We start from the raw sequence: 22,620 nt of genomic DNA on the forward strand, positions 1-22,620 counted from the left end.
ACTAAATGTGTTTTATATCACATGTAGCAGATTTAACTTTAGAGAATATTTAGACCTGCAATCTAACAGTATATTTCACAAACCATAACTGTTCTTTATTAAACTTAAAGCTCTGAAAAACAGAAGCCAATTGAAGTAATAAACAAAACTCTACTTGTTTACTCAGTAATGTGTAATGAAACTTTTAAATCCTGAAGTGTTTTAAATTTTCTCTTCACAGTTCCACCTGATGTTTTCCTGTTTACAAAGGAAGCCAAAGAGGAAGCACATATAGTTTTGGAGTGCATGGCCACAGGTTTCTATCCTAAAGACATCGTCCTGCAGATTAGAAGGAATGGTCGTGTCCTCACTAATGAGGACGAATTGCAGACCACTGGAGTTCGTCCAAATGAAGACCACACCTTTCAGAGAAAAGACAGTGTGGAGGTTCTGAAGTCTGACATGTCTGATTACACCTGTGAAGTCATTCATAAAGCCTCTGGAGTGCGTGTGGAGAGGAAGTGGGGTATGACATTTTTATTTTTTTGCCATTTGAACAAACTTTCTCTTAAATTTGACCACCAGATATTTGCTTTACTAGGTGATAGTATAAGTTTAGGAAAATTACTTTAACTTGTTGTGGAGGCTCTTCTTTAGATCCAGTTTATGCATTTGTTCTTTTTATATGTTATTTATGATATTATTTGGTTTTGTATGACAAAATGTTACACTATTAAATATTTATCAATGACTTGTCCCAGAATAATTAATAAAAATTTAGAAAAAGTTTTTAGGATTCATTCCCTCCAAATGTACAAACTCACCCCAAGATGCATTAATGTGATCATTAACTGTATTTTGAGCTGGTTTGGGTTGAACTTTAAAGCATTATCAGCTGTAAAGTGAGAAAAATTTGATTTGGTTTAGAAAGTGAAAGAAAGAAACAGAACTTATTTATGGAAAACAGACATTTTTAACTTTAACTTTATACAAATTTGTTTTGGGCCTCGCAGTGAATGACATGAGAAATACGTTCAGAATTTAAATAAAATGATCATAAAGAAACTTTAACCAGCTGGATGCTAAATACAAGCAATAATTTTACATCAAAAAACAACCAGCTGCCACTGATGAAGAGGAAAAAAGGTCATAGGTTTCATTGTATTAAATGAATATAGTGAGTTCAGTAACGTTCTGGACGGCACACAGATGTTGTTCTGAGAGTAAACTGAACTAAATCCAAGATAAAAGTTTCTATAATACAAAATTTAAAGTAATATACTTACAGCATGATGACAAAGAAGCTCCTGAGTGCTTCAGTTTTATTAAAGATTAGGCAAAAATCATCTTTACTCATTGGTAAAAAAATGTATTACTGTGTAGTCTGTATTTAACATGGATTTCATGAGGTGCTCAGAGTTCAGATTAAATTATAAATTAAATTATAAAACTAAATCATGACCAGACATTTTTGTAATAATAATTCATCAAACCAAAACGTTAACTGAGCTCTTGGATCAAAACTGTTGCTCACACAATTTTACATGACTTTGCTGTACATGTCATATTTGTAAACTGATGGAATAAATACTGACTAAAGAATAGTGTTTATTTGAAGAGTAAAGATTATTTATTCCATTCAAGCAAAGTATATTTTTTTGATTTCCTCTTAAGAATTTGGCCGTAGAGGATCAGGAAACAATATGACTCAGGAAATAATTGGAATCTAATTTTGCCTCTTGAATATAAAAAATTTAAACCTTCGTTTCCTAACATGACGACTATCGATCTTAAGACCAGATCTTTAGCTCATCAAGCTCAGCTACTACACAGATTTACATCTTACTATGATCACAGACACAGTCTGTTTTTTTCAGGAGGTGTTAGCTAAAGTGGAGCCAGTGAAGGCCAAAATAACAGTTTACTTCTTGAAATTTACATCTTTAAATTTAATGAAGTTTGTTGTTCAAAGGTTTACATGTGTGCAGCACTGATTTAAAGCATTAAACTAAGATGTTTGGTAGCCAGGAATGAATGCAGCTGTTTTTATAAATCACATTCAGTCTGTAACATTGCAGGCTGTTTGGGAAACCTTGAGCTCACAGAGCAGCTTAAACCAACTATTCAACAGTCAGTAGACCCAAAATCAACACCAAAACGTTTTACAAGTAAAAACATTAGTGTGTGCATGTTGCCTGATAAGACAAAAACACCTCTCATCAATGGTTAGTATTTATCACACTTAAATGATATTAATAAATAAACAAGTTGGAACGGATTGTAACAGTTAATGTGTGTGTTCTTGCGTGGAAATGGCGGAAAAATAAACTTCAAATTCACTATGAGCTGTACAAACAAAGCCTGCGTAACTATAACAAGGCCAGAGAGCTGCATTTATCTGAAATGATTAACAGGAATGTCAACAATTCTCGCACTCTGTTCGCTATGATTGAAAAACTTACAAATCCTCCTATACAGATAAGCCCAGAGCTCCTTTCCACTGAGAAATGCAACCAATTTGCCAACTGTTTTAGCCAAAAAATTAAAACAATTAGGCAAAATATTAATTCCACACAGTCACACAAGAAAACTAGTCTGTGTCTAAAACCTGGAAATAATTCTGATGTTATGTTGCAATTTAAAATGGTCGATTTAAAAATCCTACAAGAAACAGTTTGGCATTTGAAATCAACAACATGCACTCTGCACATGATACCATCCGACATTTAAAAAACAGTTTTTACCTCAGTAGAAAGTGATCTCCTACTGATAGTTAACAGCTCACTGGTATCAGGCTTTTTTCCCAAGTCACTAAAGATAGCTGCTATTAAGCCACTCCTAAAGAAAAGGACTCTTGACGCCTCTATAATGAACAACTATAGACCTGTCTCTAACCTCTCTTTTATTTCCAAGATTATTGAGAAAGTTGTATTTCACCAGCTAAATGCCTTTTTAAATGAAAGTGGAAATCTTGATAAATTTCAGTCCGGCTTCCGACCTCATCACAGCACTGAAACAGCTCTGGTCAAAGTGCTAAATGACATTAGGTTGAATACTGATTCTGGTCGAGTATCAGTCCTGGTTCTGTTGGATCTCAGTGCTGCGTTTGATACTGTAGATCACAGAATCCTGTTGCACAGGCTGGAAAACTGGGTTGGACTTTCTGGAGCGGTCCTTAACTGGTTCAGGTCCTATTTAGAAAGCCGGAGTTATTTTGTTACGATCGGCAGCTATGAATCTGAGCGAGTGGCCATAACTTGTGGAGTCCCCCTGGGGTCAGTCCTTGGACCTCTTCTGTTAAACTTGTATATGCCCCCTTTGGGTCAAATATTACAGAACTATAGCATTAATTATCAAAGTTATGCAGATGATACCCAACTTTATGTATCTCTGTCACCAGATGACTGCAGCCCAGTAGACTTATTGTGTCAGTGTCTGGAGCAAATAAACACCTGGATGAAGGAGAATTTTCTACAATTAAATGAAGATAGAACTGAGATTATCCTGTTTGGTAGCAAAGAGAAGAGGGTCAGAATTGGCAAACATCTGGAGACTCGGGCTCTTAAAATCACTGACCAAGTTCGTAACCTTGGAGTGTTGATAGACTCAGACCTGACTTTCAGCAGCCACATCAAAGCTGTCACTAAGACAGTTTTTTACCAACTCAGAAACATCAACAGAATTAAAAGTTTAGTCTCCCTGAAAGACCAAGAGAAACTCATCCATGCATTCATCTCCAGTAGGCTGGATTACTGTAATGGTCTTTTAACAGGACATCCTAAAAAGAGCATTAAACATCTGCAGCTCATCCAAAATGCTGCTGCTAGAGTTTTAACCAGGACTAAGAGATCTGAACACATCACACCAGTTTTGAAATCTTTACACTGGCTTCCAGTCAGTCACAGAATAGATTTTAAAACCCTTCTGATTGTTTACAAATCCCAGAATGGTTTAGACCATGAATACATCTGTGATATGTTCAGAGAATATAAACCTAGCAGAGCTCTTAGATCCAAAGACTCTGGTCAACTAGTTCAGACCAGAGTCCAGACTAAACATGGAGAAGCAGCATTTAGCTGTTATGATGCAAACAAGTGGAACAAACTGCCAGTGGAGATTAAGCTTTCAGCAAATGTAGACATTTTTAAATCCAGGTTAAAAACTTTTCTTTTCTCATGCGCCTATGCATGAAATCTGCATGTTAACTTTTTAACTTATCTTGCTTTTAATCATTTTAATGTAATTTATTATTTTATTGTGATTATGTGTTGATGCCTTTTACTATTTCTAAATATCTGTAATGCCTTTGTTTTATGTAAAGCACTTTGAAATGTCCTGTACATGAAATGTGCTATACAAATAAACTGCCTTGTGTGTGCAGGTTCTAGCTCTGACAACGGGACCGAACCTGTCAGAAATGGTCAGTGTTTGTCAGATGTGTGTAAATGTCATTTATAAAACAAATACTTTGACATAAGCTGTAATATTTCCTTTGTGTCTGTTCAGGTAATGCTAATGGTGTGGGCCAACCTCTGCTCGATCCAAACAGTGAGTTTTTCTCTGTTCAGATTTCAGTCTAATAAAGTTTGTTGTTCAAAGGTTTACATGTGTGCAGCACTGATTTAAGATGTGTGAGAGCCAGGAATGAATGCAGCTGTTTTTATGAAACAGATTCAGTCTGTAACATTGCAGGTTGTGTTAGAAATTAGACTTTTTTATGTTAATCAAAATTAACAAAAGCTACACTAAAAAACCTAGAAATTTTTTATTTGCAGGATACTAAATTAAGTATTGACCACAGATTGTGTGTGTGTGTGTGCTTGTTAATGCTCCACCCCGCTGTGCAGTGTCTTTATAAAGTACATTCAGTGTCAGCATTGATGTGCAGACTGTGGTTTTGTAATAAACTTTTCTGATGCTATCTGAAAAATATTCATGTTATTGTAGGTTCTAATTTACTCTTTATTAACAGCTGGAACTCCTTCACCTCCTTCTTCTGTCTCGAGTGAGTACTTGAGTACATTTTTTATGTGTTTTGTAGTGTTGGTGGTTTTTAATTTCTGTGATTTCTGTGCTATCACTCTAATGTAATTTTGACTTTTTTAAAAATTTTTTATTGTAAACCACTTTAATTAGAATGGAATAATGCTGATGAGGGATAGTTGTTGTCGAATAATATGATTTTCTGGCTTCCTTGAACCTCCAAAGACACGTTAGGTTTACTGATCACTCTGATTTAGAATATGTACATATATATATATATATATATATATATATATATATATATATGTATATATATACATATATGTAATAAACTTTTCTGATGCTATCTGAAAAATATTCATGTTATTGTAGTTCTAATTTACTCTTTATTAACAGCTGGAACTCCTTCACCTCCTTCTTCTGTCTCGAGTGAGTACTTGAGTACATTTTTTATGTGTTTTGTAGTGTTGGTGGTTTTTACTTTCTGTGATTTCTGTGCTATCACTCTAATGTAATTTTGACTTTTAAATTTTTTTTTTATTGTAAACCACTTTAATTAGAATGGAATAATGCTGATGAGGGATAGTTGTTCTCGAATAATATGATTTTCTGTCAGAGTCAGGGCTAGGACCCAAGGAAGAGAGCGCACGAGAAGCTTCAGTGAGTGATTTATTATGAAATGATGATAGGTCGTTGAGTCCGGTGAGGGTCAGGGCGAGGAGCAGGCTGGCAGGCGCGGCGAGTAGCGGGCAGACAGGATCTCGAGGGGGAGGTAAATCTCCAGGACAGGGAGCTTGGAAGAAACGACAACAGATTAGAATGCTGTTTAGACTACTCAGAGTTCAGACATGTGCACGGCTGGTTACCACAAGAAGTAGTACGATCCAGCGAAGACTAGAAAAGATCCTGGAGTCTTTATACCGTTTTCTGATGAGCCTGATGCACCTCAGCTGTGCGGTCCTGATGGGAGAAGCCGCCCTTCTTCCAAATAAGGAAGAAGGCAGAAGCCGCACCGGCAGGTGCAGACCATGACATTTTCTGGCTTCCTTGAACCTCCAAAGACACGTTAGGTTTACTGATCACTCTGATTTAGAATATTTATATATATATATATATATATATATATATATATATATATATATATGTAATAAACTTTTCTGATGCTATCTGAAAAATATTCATGTTATTGTAGTTCTAATTTACTCTTTATTAACAGCTGGAACTCCTTCACCTCCTTCTTCTGTCTCGAGTGAGTACTTGAGTACATTTTTTATGTGTTTTGTAGTGTTGGTGGTTTTTACTTTCTGTGATTTCTGTGCTATCACTCTAATGTAATTTTGACTTTTTTAAATTTTTTTTATTGTAAACCACTTTAATTAGAATGGAATAATGCTGATGAGGGATAGTTGTTCTCGAATAATATGATTTTCTGGCTTCCTTGAACCTCCAAAGACACGTTAGGTTTACTGATCACTCTGATTTAGAATATGTATATATATATATATATATATATATATATATATATATATATATATATATATATACATAAATGTAATAAACTTTTCTGATGCTATCTGAAAAATATTCATGTTATTGTAGGTTCTAATTTACTCTTTATTAACAGCTGGAACTCCTTCACCTCCTTCTTCTGTCTCGAGTGAGTACTTGAGTACATTTTTTATGTGTTTTGTAGTGTTTGTGGTTTTTACTTTCTGTGATTTCTGTGCTATCACTCTAATGTAATTTTGACCTTTTTACTTTTAGCCACTTCAGTTAGAATGTAATAACGCTGATGATGGATGGTTAGGTTGTTCTCGAATATGCATGATTCTCTGGTTTCCTTGCTCCTCCAAAGACATGTTAGTGTTATTGGTCACTCTAAATTCTCTCTAGGAGTGAGTATGAGTGGTTGTTTGTCTGTCTGTGTTGGTCCTGCAATAGTCTGGCGATCTGTTCAGGGTGTACACTAAAGGTGAACACTGATTTAGAACATTTTAAAATATATAAATATAACAGATATCCAGAGACAGTAACCATTTTCTATGTATAAATATACATAAAATATCAGCATTTGTGAAACCAACCAGTTGTCAAGAAAACTGCTTTTTTCATTTTTAGAAACACATTCCCTGATTTACATCTACACGGCCTTCTCCAAACCTGTGGGACTTCCAGGCATCCATGAGTTCACTGCCATGGGCCTGCTGGACGGCAGGATGATTGACTATTATGACAATGATGAAGAGAAGAAAATTCCCAAACAGGACTGGATGAGAGAGCGACTTGTTGCTGAATATTGGGAAAAAGGCACGCAGTCCAGACGGAGCAAACAGCAGTGGTTCAAGGTCAACTTCGACATCCTGATGAAAAGAATGAATCAGAATGAGTCGGGTAAAGAATATGAATGACTAATAATCAATAATAATGACTGGTATGGATGATGTTTTTACAATTATTTCTTTTTTTCTTTACCTCAGAAAGAATGTGTATCTGGTCATTATGACTAGTCTTAAAATTAAAGAGTTTATGTTTGACTTTTTATGCTCTATTTTACTTGTAATTTGCCTTGAATACTTATTTATTGCCATTTTATTACAGATTTTATTAATATTTTCATATTAAACAAAACATGTTTTTCTAATCTTGTTTTCTGTTCAGTTCAGTTTATTTGCCATTTGCAGAAAAGAAACCACATTGGAAAACAGTTGCAAAGAACTGAAAGTGCACTGTTAACATTTAACAGACAAAAAAAAAAAAACGAAACAGAAGCCTAAAAATACAACACATGGACACATCCTAAAACGCATAATACTAAGAAACAATCAAAACACTATACAGATAAATAGTTGTAAAAGAAGTAACTAAATCAGTTTTGTTTTTCCCTTCAGACATCCATGTTTTCCAGTGGATGCATGGCTGTGAAGGTGAAGTTCAGTCTGACGGTTCGCTGAAGTTTGTCCGTGGCATTAACAAGTACAATTATGATGGAAATGACTTCTTGTCCTTCGACGATGCAAACCAAGTTTGGGTCGCTCACGTAGATGCAGCAATAGAAACTAAGAGGAAGTGGGATCAAGTTCCGGTCCTTCAAGAATATATCAAAGGCTACCTGGAGTTTGAGTGTATAGAATGGCTGGGAAAGTTCATGGAATATGGAAAAAAGCATTACGAAGCACGTATGTATGATATAAAATGTGTTCTCCCTTATGAGTATTAACACATCCTCAATGTAGAGCTAGTGGTAAATGGAAGACCAGGCACCTTTTTGATCACTCAAATCAACTAAATGTATTACTTACAATACAGGATAAAAACCTGATCATTAACACTAATCCTGACATCACCAGATCCACAAGTAGCCCCATTTTACAACAAACAATTAAATAAAATTGTCTTCAGATCCATTTTTTTATACTATATTAAGAACTGAAACAATTTTTATATGAATGTTAATGCCTGTACAATCATATTTAGGATAATTCATTATAAAGAGGATCATGTTTGGAAATGTATACAGCATTTAAAAACTGTATGAACACAGGAGGCCTTACAGCCTGAAATCTGTAGGAATTTCTTCACACTATAGGACCTGATTAATGATACACTAAATGTGTTTTATATCACATGTAGCAGATTTAACTTTAGAGAATATTTAGACCTGCAATCTAACAGTATATTTCACAAACCGTAACTGTTCTTTATTAAACTTAAAGCTCTGAAAAACAGAAGCCAATTGAAGTAATAAACAAAACTCTACTTGTTTACTCAGTAATGTCTAATGAAACTTTTAAATCCTGAAGTGTTTTAAATTTTCTCTTCACAGTTCCACCTGATGTTTTCCTGTTTACAAAGGAAGCCAAAGAGGAAGCACATATAGTTTTGGAGTGCATGGCCACAGGTTTCTATCCTAAAGACATCGTCCTGCAGATGAGAAGGAATGGTCGTGTCCTCAATAATGAGGACGAATTGCAGACCACTGGAGTTCGTCCAAATGAAGACCACACCTTTCAGAGAAAAGACAGTGTGGAGGTTCTGAAGTCTGACATGTCTGATTACACCTGTGAAGTCATTCATAAAGCCTCTGGAGTGCATGTGGAGAGGAAGTGGGGTATGACATTTTTATTTTTTTTGCCATTTGAACAAACTTTCTCTTAAATTTGACCACCAGATATCTGCTTTACTAGGTGATAGTATAAGTTTAGGAAAATTACTTTAACTTGTTGTGGAGGGTCTTCTTTAGATCCAGTTTATGCATTTGTTCTTTGTATGTGTTATTTATGATATTATTTGGTTTTGTATGACAAAATGTTACACTATTAAATATTTATCAATGGCTTGTCCCAGAATAATTAATAAAAATTTAGAAAAAGTTTTTAGGATTCATTCCCTCCAAATGTACAAACTCACCCCAAGATGCATTAATGTGATCATTAACTGTATTTTGGGCTGGTTTGGGTTGAACTTTAAAGCATTATCAGCTGTAAAGTGAGAGAAATTTGATTTGGTTTAGAAAGTGAAAGAAACAGAACTTATTTATGGAAAACAGACATTTTTAACTTTAACTTTATACAAATTTGTTTTGGGCCTCGCAGTGAATGACATGAGAAATACGTTCAGAATTTAAATTAAATGATCATAAAGAAACTTTAACCAGCTGGATGCTAAATACAAGCAATAATTTTACATCAAAAAACAGCCAGCCGCCACTGATGAAGAGGAAAAAAGGTCATAGGTTTTATTGTATTAAATGAATATAGTGAGTTCAGTAACGTTCTGGACGGCACACAGATGTTGTTCTGAGAGTAAACTGAACTAAATCCAAGATAAAAGTTTCTATAATACAAAATTTAAAGTAATATACTTACAGCATGATGACAAAGAAGCTCCTGAGTGCTTCAGTTTTATTAAAGATTAGGCAAAAATCATCTTTACTCATTGGTAAAAAAATGTATTACTGTGTAGTCTGTATTTAACATGGATTTCATGAGGTACTCAGAGTTCAGATTAAATTATAAATTTCATGACATGACCGATCAGTTTTGTAATATTTATTCATCAAACTGAAAGTTAAGGGATAATGCCCTACGAGGTGCCCATTATCATAAATTAATGGACAACGTGGAGGCGTGAACCGTCCAACGCAAAGTGGACGCTTCGCATTGGCCATGGAGGATCAAGAAATATGACTCAGGAAATAATTGGAATCTAATTTTGCCTCTTGAATATAAAAAATTTAAACCTTCGTTTCCTAATATGAAGACAATTGATCTTAAGACCAGATATTTAGCTAATCAAGCTCAGCTACTACACAGATTTACATCTTACTATGATCACAGACACAGTCTGTGTTTTCAGGAGGTGTTAGCTAAAGTGGAGCCAGTGAAGGCCAAAATAACAATTTACTTCTTGAAATTTAAGTTTGTTGTTGTCATGGTGCAGGGAAGGAATCGGACCCAGGAAGCAGACAGAACCACCGTACTGCAAATTAACACAGATTTATTGATAGACCAGCTGGCAAGATGGAGGGAACAGAGGAGGGAGTCTTCACTGCGCGATGGGGGTTCTGTCAGAAAAGGAGAGTCAAGGTTAAATGGAGCCCACAATTTCCTAGGAGGGAAGACAGAACTTGAAATGATGATACTACTGAACCAGTCCTACTTAGTCCCCCAGGATCCAAGGCAGGGAGGTGGTCCACCAGCCGCTGGTCAAAAAAACAGTAGATTTTCCTCCAGGAATTGGCTGCAGGCAGAAGCAGGCATAGACTGATGCGATCCGGCAGACAAGGTGGACAAAGGGCAGGCAGAAACAGGCATAGACTGAAGAGATCAGGCAGACAAGGTGGAAGTTTCTCTAGGGGCAGTCTCAGGCCAAGCAGGCAAACTGACAATCTGGTATGGTACTGTTGTAGCCAGCGGCTAGATATACTCTGCCTTCTAATGCCTGATGCGTGTCAGGAGTGTAGTAGGTAATCCAAATGAGCTCGTTCTCCACCTGTTGCTGAAAGCAATTAAGTTGAACTGTCAATTTAGACCCAGTCCTGGCTGTGTCAACCACCCCATGACAGTTGTTCAAAGGTTTGCATGTGTGCAGCACTGATTTAAAGTCTTAAACTAAGACGTTTGGTAGCCAGGAATGAATACAGCTGTTTTTATAAATCAGATTCGGTCTGTAACATTGCAGGCTGTTTGGGAAACCTTGAGCTCACAGAGCAGCTTAAAACCAACTATTCATGTGCACACTCATGCACACTCAAAGTTACAAGAAAAGTTTCATCATTTGATCAAACCACATTTACACAGTGCTTTAAATAATGTCTGAAGTATTTATTGAATAATTGTTCAATCAAAAAGAAAATGCCATAAATTAGTCAGTATAAAAAAAAAAGGATACTCGTCCAGTTAAGGATTTTCAGCTTTAAATAAAAGATCCTCATATTTGGGAAGTTTGAAACATCAGATGTTTTGTTTCTTTAACAAAAATAATATAAAAGTGATTTTTTTTTAAATAAGCATGTGATACTCCAGCTCTAAGTATGTTAGCATGAAAATAAAAGTCCTGACATTGGTCGCAATATTTCTTTAAAATAATGTACAAGTTCCTGGTGTATTTGTAGTAAATAAAGAAGCTAGAAACTGTGTATGTCTGTGTTTTTTCACAGAAGCTAAACTTTAACATAAACCTGAATCTTCCAAAGGACTATCAGCAAAGACTCTGGTGTCTCTATTGTTTACTTCTTTAACAATATTGTACAAGTTGTTGTTTTAGTAACTGAAAGCCAAGAAGAATAAAATCTGGATATAGAATATGCTTTATATTATTATTGTAACATGTTAAAAGCAAAAGGATGCATGAAAAGGCTTCTTTTTAAACATAAGAAATGACATTGTTTATCCCAACAGGCAATGGCTCTGACAACAGCCAGAATCCTACAGTCGGGTAGGACCAGGAATAACTTTGAAGTCTCGCTAACCAGGAGTCTGAGGTCTCTGGAACTACGTTTACTAATCAGGCAAATATATTCATGACAAGGGGGAGGGCTTGGAAATGGAGGAATCCAAAATCTGCATGCAAACAGATTGATTTTAAGGGACTATATAATGTGGCGTACTGATCAGCAGTGAACTGTGGTTCTAAAAATGTCCTTTCATGCTGTTTTAAACTGAGCCTCAAATTCAGAGAAATTATTTCTAAAGAGATCACAAATCAGGTGTTTTTCCTGATTGCTGGCCTACAAGAAATTAAATAAATTTTAATCAGAAAATGTGCTGTTCATCTTAAACAATTATGTTGCCAGGTCTTCATTTTGAAATTGATGTTTGTGTTAAAAAAAAGCTAGAATTGTGAAGAAGTTGGTCAACAAACTGTCTGATTTTCATACAAAATTGTAATAACAAATCCTACATTACACATTAAAAGGTCTAAAGAAAAAAACTATGTTGAAGCTGAAAAACTGGTTTTTGCTCAGCAGTCGTTCATGTTCAGGCTGTTTCCAGTTCAGCTCGATGGTTTTTACAGCTATAAAGAAGAAGAAAGTTTAAGATTAATTGTGGTACATGAATTCAGAAAATGGAAGACATCAGTTAAAATGTTTTTGTTTTTTTTTTGTTTTTTTTATTGTTTTTTTTTTAAGAAAAAGTCAATAAACTGAGATTTTCTTCTTTTTAAAGATTAAGATTAATTTACTTCACTGTGCTTTTACAACCATTATTCATTATGAATTGTGTAATTAACACATAGAAAGCTTCTGATCTACATATATATATATATATATATATATATATATATATATATATATATATATGTATATATATATATATACTTTTATTTTTGGGTTTTAGGTTTTTCTGTTGCTCTTTGGTTGATGAGTTTTTACTTAAAAGTGATGATTGTCGAAGTCTTCATGTCTTGTCAGGAGAAATGTTGAATATTTGCAGCTTCTTTCTAAAATGTTGTAAATTCTGTGTCACTTACATCTGATATGGATGTTTGTATTGTAGCACCTTATAACAGCACATACTTGTTCTCTTCTTTGACTTAAAATTGTAAAGTAATTCTACTTTTTAAAGAACTGAGTGATTTTATTTTTTCAATAAAAAAAAAATGTTTTAATTAAAACTATGGTGAACTTTTAATTGCTTCTCTCATTTTCTACATAAAATCATGGTCCAGTGTCCTCATGTTTAAGTAAGTTTGAAGAAATACAGTTTTATTTTGTTTTTTCCTGTGAGGAGATACATAACAGCGCTGCAGCATCTTAGTGTGTTAGTGTGTGTTACTGAGCAGGAAGCACAAAGTCCAGTGCTGCAACTAATCTGAGTATAGGGGATTTCTGTACTGCAAGAGGATCCTGTTTTAGATCCACAGTTATTATTATTTTGTAACCCACAGAAAACTAAGCATTCAGCAAATGTAGCATGTTCCAAAAATATTTCACTTTCTCTTTGTGTATATGTACCTATTGTTTTATGTTCTTGTAGAATTTTGCAAACATTTTTTGGTTTTTGGATTGTACATTCACCTGTACATGTGGATCATGTTTCTTTTGCTTTACATGTCTTCTTTTGTGACGTCCCTTCTTTTTCTGTATTTTGTTTTTCTGCACACCCTCAGAAAAATAAACTATATTTGCATCAAGCTCAAGATTGCATAAATGTATGTAATGATTTAAAAAAAAAACTCCATGCATAAAATATATAAATAGTGTAAAAAGTATTGTCAAACATACTATATCAGGGCTACTCAATTCGGTCCTACGAGGGCCGCAATCCAGCAGGTTTTCCATGTATTCCTGTACCAACACACCTGAGTCAAATTAATGAGTCATTGTGTAGAACCTGTGTAATGTGTGATTTTAGAGGTTCGTGGTGGTCAGCGGATGAAACACACAAAGTCAGAGTGCTAGAATAAGTGTGTCAGGTTTATTCCCCGCAGCTCATGACACTCATCATTACATCTCAATGGGTTCAGCCTTATAAGCATAGCATAGCTTGCCCTACCTTTGACACGGACTGGAGAGCCAACAATCCCAGTAGAGTGGCTTAGAAAACCCCGGCTGGGCGTTCGTATACGTAACCCGCAGCAGACTCTACCGAGATGTGGGATTTCCCCGTCTTTATACTTATTTAGAAAAACACAACATCGCATGAGAGAGAGGATGGCCGGTCCTTTCCCACAGGCGAGGATGAGTCCTGAGATCCTGTCTTGTAAACATCTTTACAAGACACCCTTTTCTCACCCTTCCAAAGATAGGCAGTTACACAGGCACCAAAACAAGCAGAATAATATAACAAAAACAGTATACAGGTGGTCACTTGGGACAAAACAAGCAGTTATATAACACCAATAGTATACAGATGGTCATTTTAGGACACAAATTAGATATTCCCATATCAACCTGATTGGCTGTTAGAGTCACCTAATTTGACTCAGGTGTGTTGGTGCAGGGATACATGGAAAACCTGCTGGATTGCGGCCCTCGTAGGACCGAACTGAGTAGCCCTGTACTATATTCATATTACTTTCTCTGTAACAGTGATACATGGTGATAAAATGTCAATATTTTTACCAAAGAAATGCATGCAAAGTAAATTTATGCACTAGTTTTTTTATTGTTGTTGTTTTTACATGTAAAACAGATTTGATGTGTTTGTGGATCACTTCCCGTCAGAAGATTGCAGGCCATGTGACTTCCCTCCTTTATTTTTGTATAATTTTGTTTAACTGGAACTGAACATATCAGCAGGGGAAATTCACAACTTACCATGGTTTGCGTATCCATCAGGAGGATTGAATGTGGTAGACAGAAGCAGTCCCAACCTAGGACAGCAGAAATTGTTAAAAAATAATAAACAAGAAAAAAAGAAGCCATCACAGTCAGGTTGTGCACCACAGTGCTCATGCACTATTGTGGCCAGCAGGGGAAAGGAAAGCTTCTGCAGCCCACCTTACAGGAACATCCGGACATCTACACAGTAGGAAACACATAATGCAACAAAGGCGCCGCCTATAGGAAAAGATCCAGAAATGTCACCAGGAAATCCAGGATGAAGTCTTTAGAGGCCAGCAACAGGGTAGCATGGACAAGTTTTGTACTGAAAAGAGTTCTTTAGAAGGTCTACACTGTCTGGGGTTCTTAAAACTCTAGACATCCTTTTTTTCCCTGTTGATCAGATTGTGGAAAGGTCCCACCATCGACGTGACAACTGCAAAGATGGAAAATCTTGTGGCATTTATCTTTGTCATTGTGGATGCGATTGATGCTATGGAGATACCCATTTTTCTTCAGGATGATGTAATTATGCAACTAATTACTTCAGTAATGGTTCAATGTTGCTGCTTAACTGTGGGTATAAGTAGTCTAACCTTTTTAGTTACTAATCAATGTGGGCAAATAAGAATAATAATAATAACAAAAAAACTTTAGTCCCTCAGTGGAAAATTGCTTTGTTGCAATAGTACAAGCGTAGTAATCAGAAGCACACAGGTGATATTGTAGTGTGGGTGGTGATTGAATGCAACCAGTGGTGATGAGAGGGGATAAATCGAAGTGAGGGAAGAAGGAGGTGGCTGGAAGCGAATGGACCAGAGAAGTGTGCTGATTGGAAACTGGAGCTGGAGAAGTAGTAGTGGCTCTTCTTGGGGTGGGAGTGAATCCCCTGATTTGCAGTTTACTGCTGGCAGAAAGCCTTGTGTGCTGTGCCTCTTTGAGGATGTGTGACCTGCTGTCTTTTGTGTGCAGACTTGGTGTATGGGATGGCGAAGCAGCTGCCCAGCCCGCTGAAGTGTCCCTGCTGATCCGCTGGCCCGGACGGCTTACATTAGAAATTGACTTATTAATTCTAAATAAACTTTTGTATTCGGTTACTTTAAACGGCTTGTAGTGGGTACTCTTTGGCCTCTGAAACCAGACCAGACCGGATAAACAAAGGTGGTGGCAGCGGAAACATCTAATATCAGAGACAATTATTACAATATCAAACAAGAACACGCACTCACAACAAAGTCACACACACACACACACACACACACACAATAATATAGTATAATCTGAGTTTTTCCTTGTCCTTGTCGCTCCGGTGTGGATCTTATAAACAGACTGTTCAGAGTATTGAGTGCAGCATTGTTGCTGCTAATTAGATGGACTTATTAGAAGCGTCTTTCTTGATAGAATGTTATTTGCCTGGCAAAATCAGTAATCTGGAAAATTTTCACTCTCAAATAAACATAACTTTAATGTTTTGCCTTGTCAACATTTATATGGTCATGTGGTAGTTTACAGTGGTCACATTTTTCGATGCAGTCCATTCGCAGTCTGAAGTCGGCACAAATGTCTACCCGCATAGAGAAGGAGCGAGCAGGAGGTACGACGCAGGAAGCCAAGAGAACAGCCGCCAGGTGAAGCAGGTCTTCACAAGCAACTGTGGAAATGCCGGTTAAAACTTGGTTTAAAACGAAGAGTTGTGTGTGATGTAGGATCGCAATGTTCTTGCCCATACTTTCTGTCCTTTTAGGGAGAGGGCTGATGGTAAACAGCGGTAAGTCTCCGTTTATTGACATTATGGGTCGGGTTGAAATCGAAACTAAAAACGTTTTGCTCTGCTATTGCAACGTCGTTAAAATTTAAATTTCACTTAAAGATTTCTGTGCTATCACTCTAACGTAATTTTTACTTAAATTAAAATACTTTATTCGAAATAGAATGGAATAAAGCTTCTGATAGATGGTTAGTGGTTGTTCCCGAGTATGCATGGGTTCTATGGCCTCCTTGCACCTCCAAAGACATACGTTAGGTTTATTGGTCACTCTAAATTCTCCCTAGGCGTGAGTATAAGTGGTTAATTGTCTGTCTGTGTTGGTCCTGCAATAGTCTAGTGAGCACTTTGATTAGAACAAACACATATATAAAGCAACAGTAACCATTTTCTGTGTATACCATAGACTGTATATAAAAGATTGACGGAGCCTCCGTGACGTCACCCTGAGGTTTCTGAAGAGCAAAAGTGAAGCTCGTTGGCAAAAAGAAAAAAAAAAAAAGTGAAGCTCGTTGGTTGGCGTTCTCACCGCCGCCATCTTGGTAGCGTCACGCGTGTCGTTAGTTCCGGAAAATCCAAAAGTGGGCAAAGAGGGCGAGCTGGGAGGGGGACTGTGAGGGTGGATGATTGACAACCATCAAACTCCGAGCTGCCTGTACCTAAGAGCTAACCAAGCTAACCCCGAGCAGCCTTAGGTAGGCAGGCTAAAGCTAAGGCACGCCAGATAATGGATCAATGCAGAGCTAGTGAACACATTCCAATACACTGTGTGGTACTTGTCCTCAACGTTGGTTTAGATACTCTTTTAAACAAACCCAGAGAGCAAAATTGTTTTAGCAACCACAAAATATCAGGCAGCGTGCGAGGTGCAGGAGCTGCTGAGAGAAGCAGCAGATTTGATTGGGGAAGCTATAAACAGAATTCCTACTTGGTGCTCCAGAATTGCAGTCAGTATGTCAAACTCCAGATGCCCCGGTCCCTGTGTGTGTTCTGTTTGTTGTGCCCTGGTACCAGATAATTGGAGTACTTCTTCTAAACTTGCAGTCGCTCTATGGTTAATATTTTGGTTGAAAAGTGCCAAAATAAGTCCAACAACTTCAATAAATCCAAATGGAAAATTTTTGTGAACTTTTTAGGAAGATGGTGAGAGACATTTTAGAGCAGGGGTGCCAAAGTCCGGTCCTCGAGATCTACCATCCTGCAACTTTTAGATGCCACCCTTCTCCAACAGACCGGAATCAAATGTCATCTGCATGTTATTTAGCGCTGCAGTGGCCTGGTAACGAGCCAGTCATTCGATTCAGGTGTGTTGGAGAAGGGTGGCATCTAAAAGTTGCAGGATGGTAGATCTCGAGGACCGGACTTTGGCACCCCTGCCCTAAAATGTCTCTCACCATCTTCCTAAAAAGTTCACAAAAATTTTGCATTTCTTTCCAGCCTCTCAATTTAGGACCAAAGCAATGGATCATACTGGACTAGCATTAGCCCCGCCCACTGACTTAGACGACTAAGTTGACAGATTAAATAAATTCATGACGCACTGCAACACAGGACCATGAAATAATTAAACAGGGAAATAATTATATATATTTTTACATACATTAATTGGTATTTTAATGAATTAGTGAAAAATTTGATAACACATTAATGTATTTAATTATCATTTTACTTAACTCCATCCATCCATCCATCCATCCATGTTCTGCCACTTATCCAGAGTCGGGTTGCGGGGTCAGCTACCTAAATAAAGAAACCCAGACTTCCCTCTCCCCGGCCACATTCACCAGCTCATCCAGGGGGATCCCGAGGCGTTCCCAGGCCAGCCGTGAGATGTAGTCTGTCCAGCGTGTCCAGGGTCTTCCCCAGGGCCTCCTTCCGGTGGGACGTGCCTGAAACACCTCACCAGGGAGGCGTCCTAACCAGATACGCAAGCCACCTCATCTGGCTCCTCTTGATGTGGAGGAGCAGCGGCTCTACTCTGAGCCCCTCCCGGATCACCAAGCTTTTCACCATATCTCTAAGAGAGAGCCCGGCCGCCCTGCGGAGAAAACTCATTTCAGCTGCTTGTATTTGCGAACTTTTTCTTTCGGTCACTACCCACAGCTTGTGACCGTAGGTGAGGGTAGGAACATAGATGGACCGTTAAATTGAAAGCTTTGCTTTTTGGCTCATCACTGCAGACGCCGCACCGATTTAATTATTTCATTGTGGCACGTTTACTGTCTTGTATTGTCTTTAAAAAGTACATTCAGTGTCAGCATTAATGTGCTGACTATGGTTTTGTAATAAACTTTTCTGATGCTATCTGAAAAATATTCATGTAATTGTAGGTTCTAATTTACTCTTTATTAACAGCTGGAACTCCTTCACCTCCTTCTTCTGTCTCGAGTGAGTACTTGAGTACATTTTTTATGTGTTTTGTAGTGTTGGTGGTTTTTTCTGTGATTTCTGTGCTATCACTCTAATGTAATTTTGATCTTTTTACTTTTAGCCACTTCAGTTAGAATGTAATAACGCTGATGATGGATGGTTAGGTTGTTCTCGAATATGCATGATTCTCTGGTTTCCTTGCTCCTCCAAAGACATGTTAGTGTTATTGGTCACTCTAAATTCTCTCTAGGAGTGAGTATGAGTGGTTGTTTGTCTGTCTGTGTTGGTCCTGCAATAGTCTGGCGACCTGTTCAGGGTGTACACTACAGGTGAACACTGATTTAGAACATTTTAAAATATATAAATATAACAGATATCCAGAGACAGTAACCATTTTCTATGTATAAATATACATAAAATATCAGTATTTGTGAAACCAACCAGTTGTCAAGAAAACCGCTTTTGTATTTTATTTTATTTTTTTTAGAAACATGCTCCCTGATTCACATCTACACAGCCTTCTCCAAACCTGTGAAACTTCGAGGCATCCTTGAGGTCACTGCCATGGGCCTGCTGGACGGCAGGGTGATTGATTACTATGACAGTGAGATAAAGAAGAAAATTCCCAGACAAGAATGGATGAAAGAGCGACTTGATGCTAAATTTTGGGAAAAAGGCACACATTACAGACAACAAAAGCAGCAGGAGCTCAAGGATATAATCAAGTTGCAGATGAAGAGAAGGAATCAGAATGACTCGGGTAAGGAATATGAATAACTAATAATCATTAATAATGACTGGTATGAATGATTTTTACAATTCTTTTTTTCTTTACCTCATAAAAAATGTACATGTCGTCATTAAGACTAGTATTAAAACTTCCCTCTTTGAAAGAGTTTATATTTGACTTTTTATGCTCGATTTTACTTGTAATTTCCTTAAATAGTTAATTTTTGGTCATTTCATTACAGATTTTAATAATATTTTAATTAACCACAACTTGTTTTTATGATCTTGTTTTTTGGTTAGGTAACTGGAGAGGGTGGGAGGGTATTTGGCAGTAAGGGAGTGGTAGAGGGAGTTGACCCCTGGTCTTCCTTTGACTTTTGCAGGGGCCTGGGTGTATTTGTATGATTATTGTTCACTATTCACGCCTGATATTTTGCACCCACGTTTACTAACCTGCGTGCTGATAAAGTCACTGTGTTGTCTTGTGGGCTTAATCACCAATAACTACAGTTATGTTGATTCTTTGTGTTGCTGATGTTTGGCACAACACAGCGGCCAGACCACAAATCTGCTGTCATGATAAGGGACAAAACGCGTTAAAAAAAAGTAAATGTTGTTTGATGATCACATTTTGGTTTTCCCTTCAGATATCCATGTTCTTCAGTGGTTTCATGGCTGTGAAGGTGAAGTTCAGTCTAACGGCTCAGTGAGGTTTCTCCGTGACATGGACAAGTACTATTATGATGGAAGTGACTTCATTCCAATTGATGATACAAATCGAGTTTGGGTCGCTCACGGAGATGCAGCAATAGAAACTAAGAGGAAGTGGAATACAGTTACAGTCCTTAAAGAAAATACCAAAGGCAACCTGGAGTTTGAGTGTATAGAATGGCTGGGAAAGTTCATGGAATATGGAAAAAAGCATTACGAAGCACGTATGTATGATATAAAATGTGTTCTCCCTTATGAGTATTAACACATTCTCAATGTAGAGTTAGTGGTAAATGGAAGACCAGGCACCTTTTTGATCACTCAAATCAACTAAATTTATTACTTACAATACTGGATAAAAACCTGATCTTTAACACTTATCCTGACATCACCAGATCCACAAGTAGCCCAATTTTACAACAAACAATTAAATAAAATTGTCTTCAAATCAATTTTTTATCCAAAGTAAGAATTGAAACAAATGTTATATGAATGTTAATGGTAAATGGTCTGTACTTATATTGCGCTTTTATCCAAAGCGCTTTACATATACGTCATATTCACCCATTTATACACACATTTACGGCTCAACCACGACCCATCAGGAGCAAGTAGGGGTTCGGTGTCTTCCTTAGGGACAACTCGACATGAGCTCTCCGGGCCGGGATCGGACCGGCAACCCTTGGGTTACAGGAAGACCACGTTACCCACTGAGCCACGCCGCCCCATATGTTGTTGAATGTTAATGCCTGTACAATCATATTTGGGATCATTCGTTATAAAGAGGATCAGGTTTGGAAATGTATACAGCATTTAAAAACTGTATGAACACAGGAGGCCTTACAGCCTGAAATCTGTAGGAATTTCTTCACACTATAGGACCTGATTAATGATACACTAAATGTGTTTTATATCACATGTAGCAGATTTAACTTTAGAGAATATTTAGACCTGCAATCTAACAGTATATTTCATGAACCATAACTTTCCTTTATTAAACTTACAGCTCTGAAAAACAGAAGCCAATTGAAGTAATAAACAAAACTCTACTTGTTTACTCAGTAATGTCTAATGAAACTTTTAAATCCTGAAGCATTTTAAATTTTCTCTTCACAGTTCCACCTGATGTTTTCCTGTTTACAAAGGAAGCCAAAGAGGAAGCACATATAGTTTTGAAGTGTCTGGCCACAGGTTTCTATCCTAAAGACATCGTCCTGCAGATCAGAAGGAATGGTCGTATCCTCACTAATGAGGACGATTTGCAGACCACTGGAGTTCGTCCAAATGAAGACGACACCTTTCAGAGAAAAGACAGTGTGGAGGTTCTGAAGTCTGACATGTCTGATTACACCTGTGAAGTCATTCATAAAGCCTCTGGAGTGCGTGTGGAGAGGAAGTGGGGTATGACATTTTTATTTTTTTGCCATTTGAACAAACTTTCTCTTAAATTAAACCAGATATTTGCTTTACTAGTTTGATTATGAGTTAAAATTATGAGGAAAATTACTTTAACTTGTTGTGGAGGCTCTTCTTTGGATCCAGTTTATGTATTTGTTCTTTTAACGTGTTATTTATGCCATTATTTGTAAAAAAAAAAAAAAAAAAAAAAAAAAGTTACATTATTAAATTGCTTTTAAAGACTTGTCCCAGAATAATTAATAAAAATTTAGAAAAAGTTTTTAGGATTCATTCCTTCAAAATGTACAAATTCACCCCAAGATGCATTAATGTGATCATTAACTGTATTTTGAGCTGGTTTGGGTTGAACTTTAAAACATTATCAGCTGTAAAGTGAGAGAAATTTGATTTAATTTAGAAAGTGAAACAAAGAAACAGAAAACAGACATTTTTAACTTTTACTTGATACAAATTTGGTTTTGGGCCTTGCAGTGAATGACATGAGAAATTTGTTTAGAATTTAAATTAAATTATTATAAAGAAACTTTAACCAGCTGGATGCTACAAGCAATAATTTTACTACCAAAAACAACCAGCCGCTACTGATGAAGAGGAAAAAAGGTCATAGGTTTTACTGTATTAAATGAATATAGTGACTTCAGTAATGTTCTGGATGGCACACAGATGTTCTGAGAGTAAACTGAACATAAAACTAATGTGAATGTTTTCTGTGTTTTAGATCCTAAAGATGATGACAATGGAGCCATTATTGGTGCTATAGTAGGTGTAGTTGTGCTGCTTGTGATTGCTGTTGTGGGAGTGGTGCTTTACTTAAGGAAACGAGGTAAGTGTAGCGTTCTGTAAAAATCCAAAATAAAACTTACTGTAATACAAAATTTAAAGTAATATACTTACAACA

At 36.8% G+C, this 22,620-nt stretch overlaps 1 protein-coding gene across 4 annotated transcripts in view; it reads left to right on the top strand.

Moving 5' to 3' along the window:
• Nucleotides 1–22,620, top strand: part of LOC121656750 — a 56,279-nt gene that overhangs the window by 26,507 nt on the left and 7,152 nt on the right. For 2 of the 4 annotated variants that reach the window (XM_042011846.1, XM_042011847.1), the window contains exons 20-28: nt 4,952–4,984; nt 5,359–5,391; nt 6,179–6,211; nt 6,587–6,619; nt 18,849–18,881; nt 19,351–19,623; nt 20,240–20,527; nt 21,420–21,704; nt 22,441–22,545. In XM_042011846.1, coding sequence (XP_041867780.1) covers nt 4,952–4,984; nt 5,359–5,391; nt 6,179–6,211; nt 6,587–6,619; nt 18,849–18,881; nt 19,351–19,623; nt 20,240–20,527; nt 21,420–21,704; nt 22,441–22,545 — 1,116 coding nt within the window. Of the gene's footprint in view, nt 1–220; nt 506–4,360; nt 4,400–4,485; nt 4,528–4,951; nt 4,985–5,358; nt 5,392–6,178; nt 6,212–6,586; nt 6,620–18,848; nt 18,882–19,350; nt 19,624–20,239; nt 20,528–21,419; nt 21,705–22,440; nt 22,546–22,620 lie in introns of all 4 variants that reach the window. The other 2 variants (XM_042011849.1, XM_042011848.1) reach the window with 2 other exon arrangements.

The sequence above is a fragment of the Melanotaenia boesemani genome, chromosome 17 (genome assembly GCF_017639745.1).
Source record: "Melanotaenia boesemani isolate fMelBoe1 chromosome 17, fMelBoe1.pri, whole genome shotgun sequence".
Taxonomy (NCBI): Eukaryota; Metazoa; Chordata; class Actinopteri; order Atheriniformes; family Melanotaeniidae; genus Melanotaenia; species Melanotaenia boesemani.